This window comes from Eucyclogobius newberryi, unplaced genomic scaffold, assembly GCF_026437365.1.
Source record: "Eucyclogobius newberryi isolate DKJ021-1_F unplaced genomic scaffold, fEucNew1.0.hap1 SCAF_8, whole genome shotgun sequence".
In the NCBI taxonomy this organism is placed as follows: domain Eukaryota; kingdom Metazoa; phylum Chordata; class Actinopteri; order Gobiiformes; family Gobiidae; genus Eucyclogobius; species Eucyclogobius newberryi.
In genome coordinates this window covers 8,687,823-8,704,602 of record NW_027316500.1, presented here as the reverse complement: position 1 = coordinate 8,704,602, position 16,780 = coordinate 8,687,823, and the positions used below count along the sequence as shown (strand labels likewise).

The following is a 16,780-nucleotide window of genomic DNA, read 5'->3' as shown; positions in this document are numbered from 1 at the left end:
AAAGGTGAAACCATATTTCTGAAAGTTTTCCATGGCGAAGGGTCAGTTTTATGCCACACTGTGCAATATTTATAGGCAAAGCAACAACATTTCCATGGAAACGAGCAGGTGGAAGCACCTCCAGGCCAAATAAGAGTTCGGTGTGCGGAGCTGCAATGCATGGTTTTCAATGTTTTCTGTGCCACTGAATCATCTAAAATGAAAAACGACAACAACATGACTTTATTTTACTCTATATTTTGGCTAAAAAGTTATGTACTGTTGCTTTAATTCAATAAAAGCAATGTTTTGGCCTCATTATTATATGTTTGGATAAAACTTGTGATATAGGTAAAAAAAATGTCAACCTACATCTCTCCATCAGTCCCTACACTACAGTGGCATTCTCCCTTGCACGTACGCTGTATTGATTTCCATAGTAATGCGCCCATAATAAGTGCAATCTATAGAGAGAGAGTGTAAAGTGACGGCCTTTGGTTCAGAGGCAAAGCAGATCCACAGTTAGTGATGCTACACTGACATGGCCGTGCTAATGGCCTTTATGGAGCTCTGCTAACGACTGTGGGACGGCATCATCACATAAGACCTGCTCGCCTCAGGACACACATTACATATTGCCAATAGACTGTATTATGTTTTAGCCTCTAAGTCACGACAAGGTAGTTGGAAATGTAGAGATTAGATGGTAAGATTATCTGTGATCACATAAACTTTACAATAAAACTTTGAAAAATAAAAGGTTATTGTATAGTTTTGCTTCCTATTGTAAATTGAAATTATTTAGAAAATGTAAAATGTTTGTATGCTGTTCAAAGTCAGGCAATATATAGGAAATCAGTCAAATGTAGACAGCCGTTATATACATTTCTGATGACTCTTTGAAGCTCACAATCCATATTTTTGCCACAACGTTTGGTATATGAAGCTTTACATATGCCGTGATCATTTGTTGAGTGAATATGTTCAAATGAGGCTAAAAACTATAGCCGATAGCATCTAACTTCCTGATGAATGAAGACTTTTGAGCTCTGCAAAAAATCACAACGAAACCTGTGTAGGGTATGGGCTTTGAAAACACGGAGGTGCACCCTAATGACATCACAAGGTGTAACAAAGTGTACCGAGCTCTGGAAAGGGAAAGTGGTCGGGAGAATGGTTTATGTGTGAATGAAACAAAAATCACAAGTGCAGATTTTGATGAGTAAATGTAAAACGACTTAACGCTCAAAATGCTGATTTAGTGTAAATTAATGCAGCGCCTTTAAAGCTCAACGTCTGCTCCAGTTAAATTAGAAACCACCAACTTTTTAAAAGAGCTTCGACGCATTCTGTGCTCTCTCTTGACACGCAAAACATCTTCCGTCATTCACAGAAAAATGCAGTTTCCGTCTGCGATTGTCCCGCCCACCAGGCCTTCCCCGCGCAGAGCTGATGATAACACTGTATTTTTGGCACAGCGAAGCGAGCCCTGATCCTGCCCCGAGATCCGCTGCACAGAGTCAAAATGACATGCCAAAATGAAAGATTAATGCTTTTTCTTTTTTTCATTTGGAGAAGGAAGAGGAGGAGGCGGCTTCTGCGAGCTGCTATTTTGAACTGGGGTTACAGGACTGTTTTTCTACTGTTTTGTTGGCAGTAATCACAGTATTTCCTATGTTAACTAATTGAAATGTTATGTTGCACTCGGAAAAAAACTTGCCCATGCCCCTAAAATACAGTGAAATACAACTTTCAAATGAGACCAATCAGAACTAGTTGTTATATCCTGTTAAAAAAATAATAATATTTACCACTGTATTAGACTTAGATCTAGCCTTAGAAAAACTTTATTGATCCACACACATTACAATATAATAACGACGAACCAAAAAAGAGATTGTTGTAAGATTAAGATTAACTAAATTACAGTAGCAAAGATGGCAAAGGTACAAAGTTAATACCTGAAATATCTGAACAAATCAAATTATAGAGCAGCAGATGGGAAAGGGAGATGAAAATGACAATTAACGTATTTTCCGAACTATATCTGTTCTTTTCCTCTGTATCTACCTGCGTTGCAACAATGACATTTCCCCATGTGGGACAATAAAGGATTATCTTATCTTATCTTATAAGTCGCACCTTTTTTCATAGTTTTGGCTGGGGTGCGACTTATATTTTTACTTATATACTTATACTTACACCCCGGAGCAACTTATATGTGATATTATTTGTTATTTTCACACACATTTCGTACCCCAGTGTGACTTATATATGTTTTTTCTTGCATTTTTTGGCTGGTGCGACTTATACCCCGGAAAATACAATTATCTATGACATGAGTTTGGTTTTTTATCTGACAATTTTGACTGCATGTGGGTTCATTTTTATATATATATTGTATGCTGTGACAAATGACCATGTTATATAAAAAGTGTAATATAATCGTTCTATTAGCGTCACATCACAATAATAGTAACGTTAGGTCTGAGGGGAACTCACACCTTGGTAATAATAAGCGCTGGCTCTTCCTGTGCTGACCCTCAGCGCCTCCAGACTTTTTAATTACATGTGAGTCCAACGGCTGCTCTGGGATCGAGATGTCGCTAAAGCATCAACACTCTCCATCCCTCTTTCTTTTTCCTCCCTCAATTCTCCCTTTTTCTTGTCTGCCAACCCCTCCCAGCTCTTTCTCCCATCCCTCTCATTCTTTTTCTGTCTTTTCTCCCCCCAAGTCTCTATCCTCTCCTTATCCTCCTATTTGTATTCCTCCTCGTCTCCGTTTTTCATTCCTCACCTCTTTATCGTCTCTCTTTTCCTCTCTCTCACGCTTTCTTACCTCTCCCACCACCTCTCGCTCTCTCCATGTCCTCTCTTCTCTCTCCCTTCCTTTTCTCTTTCCTCACCTTTCTAGCTTCATCCTTCTTCCTATCTCACTTTTTATCTCTCTCTCTCTCTTATCTCTTGCTCGCCTCATTTCCTTTCCTCTCTGTCGGCTCTCTCCTCCACTCCTTGTTCTCATTCCTCTCCTTTATCTCTTGTCATGTCCTCTCTCCTCCGTCTCTTCATCTTTCCTTTCCCTCTTCCTCTCCCGCACTCACTCTTGTCTCTTTATTACATCTCACTCGCTCTCCTCTTGCTCTCCTCTCTCCCTTCTCTCTTTCTCTCTCTTCACCTCTCTCCTCCTAGGTAGAGAGGGAGGAGTCTACCTCTACCTCTCCTCATATCCTCTATTGTTTTTCCATCTTCTCTTCATTTACTCTTTCTCGTCTCTCTTTTCCCACTCTTTTCCCTCCTGTCTCTCTTTTCCTTTCTCGCACTCTTGTCTCCCTCTTACTTCTCTCCTCTCCTCTTCCCTTTCTTCGCTTCACTCCTCCTCTCATCATTTCTTCGCTGTCCCCTCTTTCATTTCCTTTCTCACTCGCTCCCTCACATAATCTCCTTCTCAAACTCCCTCTCTCTCTTCGTCTTTTTTCTCTCTTGTCTCCCTCTTACCTCTCTCACTCGCTCTACATCTCTACTCATGCCCTTTCTTCTCTTCTCTCTCCCTCTCTCCACCTTCTCAAACTCCCTCTCTGCTTTCTCATTCCTCTCCCATCTCATTTCCTCTTCCCTCTCTCTCTCTCTTGCTCCTCTTTCTTGCCCCTCACCTCTCCTCTAACTCCCCCCCTCCGTCCCTCTCTTATCTCTCCTCATGTCCTTTCTTCTCATCTCTCCTCATGTCCTTTCTTCTCTTCTCTCCCCATCTCTCCTCTTTTCCTGCTCTCCTCACTCTCTCTCTCTTTCTCATTCCACTCCCATCTCATTTCCTCTTCCCTCTCTCCCTCTCTCGCTCCTCTTTCTTGCCCCTCACCTCTCCTCTATCTCCCCCCTCCATCCCTCTCTCATCTCTCCTCATGTCCTTTCTTCTCTTCTCTCTCCATCTTCTCAAACTCCCTCTCTACTTTCTCATTCCTCTCCCATATCATTTCCTCTTCCCTCTCTCCATCTCTTGCTCCTCTTCCTTGCCCCTCACCTCTCCTCTAACTCCCCCTCTCCGTCCCTCTCTCATCTCTCCTCATGTCCTTTCTTCTCTTCTCTCTCCATCTCTCCTCTTTTCTCGCTCTCCTCACTCTGCTTTCTCATTCCTCTCCCATATCATTTCCTCTTCCCTCTCTCCATCTCTTGCTCCTCTTCCTTGCCCCTCACCTCTCCTCTAACTCCCCCTCTCCGTCCCTCTCTCATCTCTCCTCATGTCCTTTCTTCTCTTCTCTCTCCATCTCTCCTCTTTTCTCGCTCTCCTCACTCTGCTTTCTCATTCCTCTCCCATATCATTTCCTCTTCCCTCTCTCTCTCTGTCTCTCTCTCTCTTGCTCCTCTTTCTTGCCCCTCACCTCTCCTCTAACTCCCCCCCTCCGTCCCTCTCTCATCTCTCCTTCTGCCGTGCCCGGTGACTCATCCTCACCATACGGCTTGAGCCCAGTCTGTCCGAGCTGCTACATCTCTGACCGTTTCATTCCCACAGCCCGAAATAGATTGTCACTATTGGTTATTCAAGCAGCGTCCACAATGTGACCCTGAATGTGCGCCGACTGTGAACAGAGAAGTGCTGGAAAAATGTCACAGAGACACACTTTGAAGAGCTTTGAATACATCTCCATCAAGCGCCGAAGTACAGAATTAAGTTTGTCCTTTTCTCAGGGCACAAAACGTTCACGAATCAAAAGAACAGCCGATGCACTCGAGTGTGTTTGCCTGCGGTCGACGGAAATTGGCTTTCAGATTTACGATATTGTGGATTTTGGACACACAGTACCTTACAGGGTTTTTAAGTTCAATGCCTACATTAAACCTGTGGAGATTTTAAAATGCTGTATACTAATTGAATTATTTTTTTTTGACTCTATATTGTGATAAATGTATAGAGTCTCATCAGTTTATCGGCCCGTTCTCTTGTTTCCTTTTTACATTGTTTTTGTGGACGTTTGTGGCACATCTGGCCTGTAACGTTACATTTTTTACATTTGATCCCAGATTCTTTACAATATCAAATCGTATGTTGGGATGAGGTTAACAATACACTGCAGACTGTTTTTCTATCTATCTTTGGAATATACTTTTGGCAGCAGGAGAGAAAGCCTTCATAAAGAAATGGATGACACAAAACCCCAAGACGTTAAAATTGGACAAATTTGCTAAACTTTGGTCGAGATGGGACTTGTATGTTGGACTTGTTGTGCTGTCATTTTATTTGATTTATCATATTGTGTCGTCATTATTATTTTTCATTATTTGTATTATACATTTTGCTCTCTGGTTGTGTTGTTTTCTTAAATTGGAAAAAAATAATAATAATAATAACATTAATAAAACAAATTATATATACATCCATTTCTTTTTGTTTTTGCCTAATACATATTTACGTAGCTAAATTCTCAACACTGCATGTTTGTAATTGAGTTTGCTGAATTATAGTGACATTCGATTATACAAAAAAGCAACTTAAAAATGTGATATTCCTAGCTTGTAGAAGAAAAAAAAGTGTCTGTCTATTTTCTAATATCTTGGAGGTTGTGAGCCTTTAACTAAATATATGTTCTGTTTCCATTGTGCGCTTTTATAATAATGTCAACTACTCACGGTCATGTGTTTTACCTTTGAGCCCTCGCATAAATGAATCACATCCAGCCTTTGTTTCGTGTTTACAATAGTCTCGCACCATTATCACCAAAGTGTACACAGACAAATAATTCTAAGTCACTGGAGGAAGTGTCGGGCTGAAGTCTCTGAGCGGCGTTTGAGGAAAAGACCAGACGTGTTTGTTTGCTGCTCCAGTCTTCCTCGTCTTCTCTCCCTCCTTTTCCTTTTTCTTCCTCCTCTTCTCCTCTCTTCCCTCGCTTCTCTCCATCTCTTCAGCTCGGTTCTGATCACACTTTTAATGCCGCTACGGTTTGACTTGGAAAAGTGGGTCAGCGGGAGGAAGTGGAGTGATCTTGGCTCAGGAGTTGTTGACTTCTTGTGCAGACTCATTCGCTGGACGTGAGGGTTTTATCAGGATAGGTTATAAAAGACGTATTGTTATATATTGCATGTGTTGAAATAAATGTAATCAATAAATGTAATGTCGCGTCAAGGTCCCTTCAATGCTTTGTATGTGTGGAACAGATTTGACCTTTAAAAGAACTTGATGAATTGTTTCTTTACTGAAACGCCTGTGCTTTTGTTTAGGCATCTTGTCAGCTGATACTACGGTAATACACAATAAATGTCTTGCTTTTGGGCTGGGCGACATGGAAAAAATAATAATCACTATTTTTTCTTCATATCGATCAATCTCGAATTACGATTTGATTTGGTCTTTTCAAAAAAACAATTAAAATGCTTTTTAATGATGATTTCATGAACATTAGCTCTACAGACTTTTTAATCTGTGATATTTAATAATTATGATAAAAAAAAATCTCGAAAAGTTTGATTTCTGTTCTAATCCACATGATTTTACTGACATTGTATTGCCTGTGGACCTCTCAACTCAAAAACCCAAACATATCGTAGACGATTTTACATCACTGTATCTCAATCTCTCAATTAATCAATTTTGATTCAGTTCCCAACCTGATATTAACAAATATTTACAGCAATAAATCCATACCAAGGTGCAAAAATTTAAGCAAAATTGTCGTCAAATTCATAAATGAAACTTTTCCCTTTTGTTTTGAGCACATCGCATATGAATACGAGTCATCATCAGTCGACCGCATTCCCAATATCATCATTTAAAATCAATCTATTTCTCGAGCCACTATCTTGCGTGAAAGGTTCAAGACTCACTAATCTAAAGGTATTTGAACCAGGTCTGAATCACAGACGATCACCTCTTCGTAGCGAGCTCTGATTGCACAGACACTGCTCTGACAGTGCGCATCGCTCTGTAGAAACACAATGGAATCTGATAATTCAAGTGCTTAATCGCCGCTCGTCCGCAGACCAAAGCCAGCGCCAGGAATGACAGCAGTGAATACCTGCCGCTTTGAAACGGCCCATTCATGTTCAAAGGTGTTATTTTACTATTTAAAGCAAGCCACTAATGCACTTTTCCCTTTTTTTCCACGCAGGCTTTGCACCCTCACGCTGAAAAAGCTAGTGGTTCTGAAAGAGCTGGACAAAGAGCTCAACTCGTTATCGATAGCTGTCAAAATCCAGGTGAGTGGTGTTAATTATGTTGCGTTCAAGTAGAAGTAATGGGAAACATGAATAGATGCTGAATTATTGTTATTAGGATTTTCTTGTACGTCTAACGAAAGACTAAAATGCAAGTAACAGAAGTGTTTACCTTGCAACTAACAGTTCTTTTGTGAATACATTTTTCAGTGATCAGGTTTCTCAAGTTCACCCTAATGAAGTATATTTACACGCTAAATGGGTTTTTCATCATTCGGACACAAATACTGCTCCATCTGAGTCATTATTCCTTCCCTCTGAGCATATGACATGTCTTATTTGATCGATTAGTCACATAATTATTAGTTGTGATTAATTGATCTACTCTTGAAGTCCTTAAAGTGTTGTTTTTGAAAGTTTCAGTCCATACATAGAAGCAATATCATGTTTTAAAGAGTAAAAATACAGAAAGTAAGTAACATACCATTGTTTATGTCAGATATTATACAAATCATTTAAACATTGTGCTATACTTGATGCCTGACCAATATTAAGTGGTTTAAAATGGGTAAAAATGTAGACTATAATAAACCGAAACCCTGCACATGAGATATATCTTCCCCGAGCCAGAAAACTACTACAGAAACTGGAACGATTTGAGTTTCCCTTTGGATACAGCTCATTTTGATTCTGAAATGTACTGAATAGTATAAGCCTTTCACGAAAAGTACTATATCATCTTATTGTTCAATACTTTATACATGGCGATGACAATATTTTTTAAGCTCAATATTTATCGCGTGTACCTTTGCACTTGTGGGGATCTTTTTTCTCAGTTTTTTTTTGTGTGCAATAAAATCCGAGCAGTAGAAAGTCCTAAGAGTAATTTACTACATACTTTAAGTCAGTGGTTCCCAAACTACGGCCCGCGGGCCACATCCGGCCCGCTGGGCCTTTCAATCTGGCCCGCCAAGCTTGTCCAAGTTATATTAAAAATTTAAAAAAAAAAAAAAAAATATATATATATATATATATATATATATATATATATATATATTTATATTTATTTATTTTTTAGGAATTTTAGAACCCAATGTGGCCCTCGAGTCAAAAAGTTTGGGGACCACTGTTAGTGTTTACATGTTTTATTTATTTATTTAATTTATTTATTTATAGCAGATTACGTTTTTAACAACACTGTATATAGTTAATTTTTTTATTTGGGGGAGATTTTCCCACTTTCAGCAGTTTTAGCAATAGCATAAAGTAAGTTAAATTGTAAATGCAGTTTATTATATATTTTCTTCAAAAATATATTGCATTCTCGTGACTAGTCCTAGAATAGATTAGATATTGGCCAAAATAAGGATCAAATGCGAGTTACAAAACATACACAATATAGCAATTGCCCTGTGAAATCTACATTGAAGTTTGTATTTTTATTTCCGTCCATCTTCTCGTGGCACAATCGCAGTGCACTGGTCAGCCGTATGACACATTGTGGGGACTAGAGACTGCTGGTTGCCTAGACAATGACAAGGCGTTCTGCTAATCTCAGCGATTGACAAAAAGTATCTAAGCTGCAGCACAGGAAGCTCCGTGTGAGTCACGCAGGTGTCGAAAATTGCACACTGGCATTAGCACCTTTAAGAAGGATTTGTGCTCTTACTCTTAATCATTACCGCCGCATTTCAATCGTCCGGATTCATGTTTTACACATTTTTATATCTGTTGGTCGTAAGATTATGTAAATGTGACGAATCTAACGCTCCACAAATGAAACTAGGTCAGCGAAACTGCAGACAGGAAATAAGCCGTTCAGAAGTGCAATTAAGCCACAGTCAATGAGGAAAAGCATCTGATGTGAAGAGATAGTGAGAATCAATGAATTCTTACGCTGAGCTGCCCATGGGTTTCTGAATGATGAAAATGTTGCGTATAACAGGCAGTTTAAACCCTTTAATATATTCTTTTACTTCCACTTTCTCAAGAACAAAATCTAGAGAATAAAAGGGCTTTGAATTATTATTAGACGTTCGGTTTTGTGAACACAAGAAAGCACAAAAAAAACCTGCATTTCTTCTATCATAAAACAAAAACAGACAATATTTAACATTTTGATCCCATTCCCTTTCATTTCCTAGCAACAAATCGAGTCCTTGTGTTGAAAAAATACGGGAATTACACAACTCCGAAATCCGATTTGAGGAAGTACAATGACTCAAAGGTAGAATTGGGTGAGACTCGGAGAGGATGGTCGTCTGCCAGTTGTGCAGTGTGTAGTGTTTGTCCTGCAATAACGTATTTAATCCAGGCTGCGATGTATACAACAAACAAGGATTTCAAGGAGGAGACAAACAATTCTATCCACAAATATCGCCTGTTAGATCATAAAAGCAAATAAAAAAGCGACTAAGCCTCAATTCGCTGCTGTTGTTATTAAACTTGCATTGTGTGTCTTATGTACTGTGTGTCTTATGTATTGTGCGTCTTATGTATTGTGCATCTTATGTATTGTGCATCTTATGTATTGTGTGTCTTATGTACTGTGTGTCTTATGTACTGTGTGTCTTATGTACTGTGTGTCTTATGTATTGTGTGTCTTATGTACTGTGTGTCTTATGTATTGTGTGTCTTGTGTAGTGTGTGTCTTATGTATTGTGCGTCTTGTGTACTGTGCGCTCTCCTTTGGTCCTGAGCGTCTTTTATGATGAGAGAAACAAGCAAACGCACCAATGGGAGGCTTTGGCATTTTAATAAATCGAGGAATGCTGCCTGTTGTGCTTTGGAGGCTAGACGCGTGTTCCTATGGCATGTTAATTAACCGTTTTGCTCAAGACTCTCAATATTGAATCTTAATTGAAGTATTATGCACAACCGGGCGAGTCTATTTCAATACAAATAAGCTGTCTCCCCCTTTGCCGTCCAAGTGTGGCGGCGGTATCCATGTTGTTCGCAGAGCGTGAAATCCTGGCGTTTCTCCGAGCAGCCGGAGGACAGGCGCGGCTCCGCTCGGCTCTGAAGTGGGGCATTAAATGTAATTTGCAGCAGGTTGGATTTGAAGAACACCAGGCTTCTGTACTGTAAAGGGCAGTATATGGAGATGGTTAAGGCTGTATATGAGAAGAGGGAAAGCGGTGGAGAAAGAGTTGATGGCAGCTAATGGGAATTTAAATGTAAGAAACGCAATAAACACAATTTTTTTTCTGGTAATGATGAAAACATATATTTTAAAAAGTCAAGTTAAAGTATCTTCTTGCAAATGCATGAATGAATGCCATAATCCTTGTTCATGGTTGTTTGTTAGGGTTTTGTTTTTGCCATTCCTTTAATACAAATTTTTGTCTTTAGAGGTTAGTTTGTCGTAAGCCTTGTGTTCACTGTACAATTTTTAAGTCTTACACTATAAGATGCCAGGAATTTAATATTTCAATTTGAAAAGACACCACACGTACACAATGTGCGATTATCACACGATTATTCTTGGCTTCAACCAAAGTGTGTGTGAGCAAATATCAGACTCAGGGCGCGGTGTTGTAACGTCATTGGAGTTGTACCAGTTAGCTGAGGCTAGCGCTACATGCTAGCGCCATTTCTCTGTTTATAAATGTTAGTACAGGTAACTGGAAAGAGAAATGGAGAGATGGTCCCATTTAAAGGTGCCATAACATGCTTTTTTCACGTTTCATAGTCTATCCTAAGTGTATAATTGATAATAATAAGGGTTGTGCAACACCCTTAACATAATAGTTAAGAAATATCACCCAGACCTTGGACCCCCTCACCAACCCGGAAATGCAGACGGCTTGGTTTGATATTCGCCCCCACCCTTGTGAAGAGCGATCTGGCTCCCCCGCCCAACCCGTGACATAGTCTCAGAGCGCGTGTGTGCCCCGCCCACCCGTGACGTAGTCTCAGAGCGTGTGTCTGCCCCTCCCAACCCGTGACATAGTGTGTCCCCCACAGCTGTCTGCTCCGCGCTGCGCAGCTTCTGCCGCGCGAGTGAGTGAGAAATGATAGAACTTCAGATCAACACTACTTTGAGACTAAATAAATCTGGTGTTTATTCTACAGCGTGCGCAGAACAGATATATCTATAGATCTATATATATATATATCTATAGATCTATATATATATATATCTATATATCTATAGATCTATATATATATATATATATCTATAGATCTATATATATATATATATATCTATAGATCTATATATATATATATATATCTATAGATATATATATATAGATATATATATATATATATATATATATATATATATATATATATATATATATATATATATATATATATATATATATATATATATATATATATATATATATATTATATGACCCACGTTTTGAGTCAAGATTCGCAAAGGCCAAAATCGTGCAGTGGACACCCCGCTCGAGAGGGCGTGGTCTCGCTCAATATGGATGCATCTCAAAAAGAAAAACTACTGTGTGCCCATTGTACAATACAAAGTGTTGCTCATATAATAATATTAATAAATAACCATTGAATAAAAAACATCTGCAGAATATCTGCAGAATTGGTACAATACGTTGCAAACCTCTAAAAAAAAGTTTGACATGGTTCTTGCTATTGAGAAAAGAAGACATGGCCACATAAAATAGAAAATTGTTTATAAACAAGCTTCATATTGAAAAGAAATATGGCATTTTGAAAACCAAATTGCTTCTCTGTGATAGATACTCAAAAACATGTCCCTGACTGAACCGTACTCATCAGTGCAAAGAATACGAGACTAAAGTGTTTTATTTGCACACACAGAAGGATGAGCCCTCACCACAGCATCATATCATCAGTTTGTTGTTCAAATGCAGCGTCCGAGACTCATCTGGTTAAGTGGCCGCTGTAGCTCTCACAACCTCGTAACAGACTCTCTGGCCGGGACAAAATGGCACTTTAAAGTCTCCCGGAGGTTCTGCGTTCCCTTCTGTCCGTCGCCATGGAGACACATGGATCACTGCAAACAGCCCGGGACAGTCAAATATACTAAGTCCAAAATGAGTAGAGCCTGTTGTAAAGTAGATGTTTACAAAGGAATCCAGCGAGGATAAAAACGACATTCAATGAGGTTGAAAATGTGACAGATTCAATCAAAAAAGTTCATTCAAAATTTGATAGCAACAACACGAGTTCCAGAAGTTGATATTTGGGGCAACACGAAGAGGAAAAAGCAAAATGCAAAATGTATAATTGCATTAGTGTGGGTAGGAATCTACTTGGAAAAGGATTTTTGTTTTCCAGACTATAATTTAAGTTTAAGTTTGTTTTGTTTGCTATTCGTAGTTTAAAACCATATCGAAAAAACAAAAATAGGCAATGGACCCTTCCAGTGTTTGTTAACATAACGACAATACATTTTCAAAGGGTGAGCTAGCGTTGGCCACCAAATATCACAATCTATTAAAGGCGCATGCACACTCCCCCGTGCGGACCGATACAACACACACGTGCGTTTGTTTATTAGCGCAACGGAGCGCATCGCATCTCTCGTCTCCCGTAGATTTCTGTTCACTTCTGCGTCAGCTCGAACTGTCTTTCTCCGTCTTCATTTTGCCCCGTACACTGAGGGAACTATATTATGATAGATCCATGCTACATGCGGTAGGTGCGTTTTATGATTGATACGTGGCAGGACAAATGATTTATCCACGCCACGAGGAAATATGATAAAAAATTTGCTGAAAAAAATCAGCCATACCACCTTTAAAAAAAACAGGGCTATTTTGGTGTCTTGACAACCACATGCAAAAAGCGTTGGAGCCTTGTTAGAAAATAACCACACTTATTTTTGTGTTGCTGCCATATTAAAATAAACAGGATTGAAAGTTGTGTTAATGTTATGTTGTTAATGTTAAGTAGAAGAGACAATCGTAAAATTTTGTGAGCTTTCCAAACTACTACAAAATCCTACTATGTTTACGGAATTACACCGAATCTCTCCTTTTGTATCTGGGTCGTAATTATCTGCTTGGTTTGCTGCACCAGTTTCGAAAGTGTCCCAATGCTGCACATTCACAACCTGATTATGCATTTTTTATTCCACTATTTTCCGCCCGGGGTTGTTTCCAGACATTCGTGTCAGATGGATGGGGAAGGAGAGGCACGCAGGGCTCATTTAGTGCGAGTGGCCGAACACTTAGATATGATCCAATTATGTAGAGCCGTGTGTTGGGGGCAAGCAGAAGCCTCCGACGCCTAAAGCCCCTCTAATGCAATTTCCCTTGTCCTGACCTTAAGCCACTTCCTAGTGCTCCAGCTCTGTTCTCGAGCTCTAGTTCTTTGTACAGACCGTGTGACTGCCGTGCAATAATATTTGTCTTTTAGTTGAGAGATCATGGTTGATTGCCGAGTCAAAACTATTCACTATTACAACGTAGAGCGACCAATCTCGTTTTGTAATTAGTTTTAAGTGTTAACCTGCCTTAGAAGCAAGTCGATGTAATCCTTCATTTGTTCAGGTTCAAAGTTCAAAGGTTAGCGCATGGTTCGGAGGGACAGAAGCGGTCACGAAGCTCTTTGCTTACGATTTATTTTATGGTGAGAGATGAGATAAGTTAGTGACAAATTGTTGTTATTTTATTCTTTATTACAAAGTATTAATATAGCGTTTTTCCACATGTAGGTGAAGTGTCTTGCCTCAGGCACAATGACATTTCCTCTAAATAAATAAAACCTATATCATAATCCTGTTCCTAAACATCACCACTTCGATTGACCAATCACAGCACACTGTCCCTCCAGACTTGACACTCTAGCACTAACAGAAACATTTGGAGACAATGTACAGGTGACTGCCTTTGATAGATTTTCTACCACAAACTACAATAGACTCTAAGCAGCTTGGGGAGAGCCATTTAAAATGGAGATTGTTTTGTTCATGCATTCATCTTGTTTACTATACTACGGCTACTATGTAGAAAATAAATAGCAAATAAAGCAATATAAAGTAAATCTATAAAGTAAATCTTGGCTTGCTTATGGACAGCATCTTTAAATGTAGACTTCTTGTGTGCAAATTAGCCCAGACTGTGGCTGTATGGAGTCTGCGATATGGGATTGAAGTGTGGTTTGGAGCCCTCTCAGTAAAGGACAAATCAAAAATACATTAATTGGTGAAGATGGCAGCAAAGACAATTGTATCAGCTGCATTACCTTCACTCATACCTTCAGCTGACGTATGACTAGGCCGCACTGGCAAGCAAAATCATCAGCGACTCGCAGCACGCTCTTCACGGGGATTATGAGAAGATGCCCTCAGGACGACGCTTTGGCAATCAGACACAGAACTCGTTTTAAGCACTCTTTCCTCCCAACTTCAGCGACTCTTTTAAATATACAATAAGGATGAATTCTTTCAGTAAACATGTATGGACTACTACTCCTCACAAGTTTCCCCTTGGGCACAATCAAGTTCTTCTTATCAAAGTTGATTTTCACACTGAGGGAATTGGTTTTATATTCTACTTAAGGTTAAGGTTATTTTAGGGTGACTGGAGGGATGGATGGATGGATGGTTACGGTTACAGTTAAGGTTACGGTTAAGGTGCACTTTATTGTCCCCGTGGGGAAATTTGTCCTCTGCATTACAAACATTAGACAAGATAGAATACGCAAAATAACAGGAATATCAGTCACAATGAAGCAAAACATGATGCGGGCCCTAAATATCATGTGATTGGCCTGTTAAACACTGTGTGGACTGGAAACGAATCTGAGTCAAACAAGATGGATTCTCAAGAGTTTCAGAAATCAAAAAAATTGCAAGAATTCATCTTACTGCCATGATTAGCATCCAAGAGCTTTTTAGGAGCACCCAGAGAGTGCAAGAGTTCTACAAGTCTGTATTCATTAGTTCAAATTGATTTAAATACAAATATGTCCTTTCTCACAGTAGCAGAGTTCATTAGAGCAGTGGGTCCATAATGTCTCCCATCCGGCCCCAGAAAAGGCCCGCCGCTTGTATCGGTGCGGAGGACAGAGCGGAGGGGGGCAGAGGACATGGAGTACAGGCCTCCTCTCCAGCGCCTGCATTGTTCGTGCATCCGAGGCAGTTGGAGAGTGCTTTGCCTTTGTGCCTTGATTCATTGTACCGGCCCCTGAGCACGAAGGGGAAAAGCTCTGCGATGCGGCGCTTTTCTTCTCTGTGGCAGAACAAGCACCGCACTCCACATCAAGGCAATAACGACGCGGCCATCCCACGAGTGAGATCTGCTCGCCGCGTAGTGGATACTTTTATTGCACGTAGTTGCGGTTTATTTCATCACGACGTATTTAGGCAATTCCTCAGCAATGTCACGAGTGGTTTTCTTGAGTAGATACAACACTTCGGATCCTTCGGTGTGGATTTACACTTCTAGCGCGTTAGATGCTCCAAAGTTCAGAACATCTCTTGGATAGTGCAGTGTTTTCGCCGTTGGACTGTTTCATTCTTTTCCCACTGACAAAAAAACTGCAGACTGAACAGAACATCTTTAACAGACGTCGAAATCAGGGCAGAGTTGCACAGATTATAATGCTGAGGGAAATGTAGGTTATTATTGTGCACTTACCTGCTTTGCATTTTTGTATTTAACTGCCATAAAAGCCTCCTATGGACAGGTGCTGAGAGTTATAATGTTTGCAATAACACTTGAAACACAGCATCTGGTTCATCCAACGTAATTGCTATTTCCGTATCAAATGCATTTATAAAAACATGCATTCTTCCTGTTACTCCAACTATTGACCAACGTATTTGTTCTTAAATGTCTCTTATTTGTGTCAATGTTTTGGGGATTTGTGTGCTGCCGTGCCCAGGTCAATAGGTTCTTGCCTGGTTAGAATAAGAGTGTCACTATTGTTAGTATTATTATATAGTATAAGAGCTTTTCTATAAGAGTGTTTTTTTTCATAAGTTATCTGTTATTATTCACTTCTGCGCCTACTTTGTGTTGCAACACTGGAATTTCCCCATTGTGGGACAAATAAAGGCTTATCTTATCTTATCTTATAAAGGTTAATAAATTAATGAATTAAATAACATAGTGCAGGTTCATGTAGGTTTAGGCAACTACACTCACAATTTTGCTTGTGGTGTAAAAAATAATAATAATTTGATGGCACATAAATTGTCTAAACTGTCAAAATTATAAAACTATATATTTTAACAAAAGTAGCATTTCAAACGCTTGATACTTGGAGAAAAAATCTGAAAAATAAAACAGTTGAATGTACTTTCATTAGATAATAATACATACAATTAAACCCATTATAGTCAATTCAAAATATACTTGTAGAAAGACTTTAATAGATAAAACGGGATACTTAATTATTGAAATGCTCATCGATGTTATTGCCCGTTATAAAACACATACTTGATGGGCGGTGCAAAGAAAGTTCAAGTCTCGCCTCTTTTCTTCTAAAAATAAAACTCATTTGTTCGCACAATCAGACTTCATGTCATGTTTTTTCGCTCTGGCTGTGCTGCTAATTGCCTGCGGCGTCTCCTGTCACACCTTCGGTTCAGAGACAGTAAAGCAGCGATGCTTTGACACCGGCTTATGTGTCAAAGAGCCTTATTTTTATCTTCAGACTGAGCTGTGTCTGTGGGGCTCTGATATGCCAGGTATGCGCGGCTATC

The 16,780-nt window shown here is 39.4% G+C and overlaps 1 protein-coding gene across 2 annotated transcripts in view; it reads left to right on the top strand.

The window, feature by feature from the left end:
- The window catches only part of LOC140350858 (phosphofurin acidic cluster sorting protein 2), a 113,630-nt gene that overhangs the window by 40,547 nt on the left and 56,303 nt on the right, over positions 1–16,780 (top strand). For both annotated transcript variants that reach the window (XM_072436369.1, XM_072436368.1), the window contains exon 2: positions 7,074–7,161. In XM_072436369.1, the coding sequence (XP_072292470.1) occupies positions 7,074–7,161 (88 nt within the window). The remainder of the gene's footprint in view (positions 1–7,073; positions 7,162–16,780) is intronic.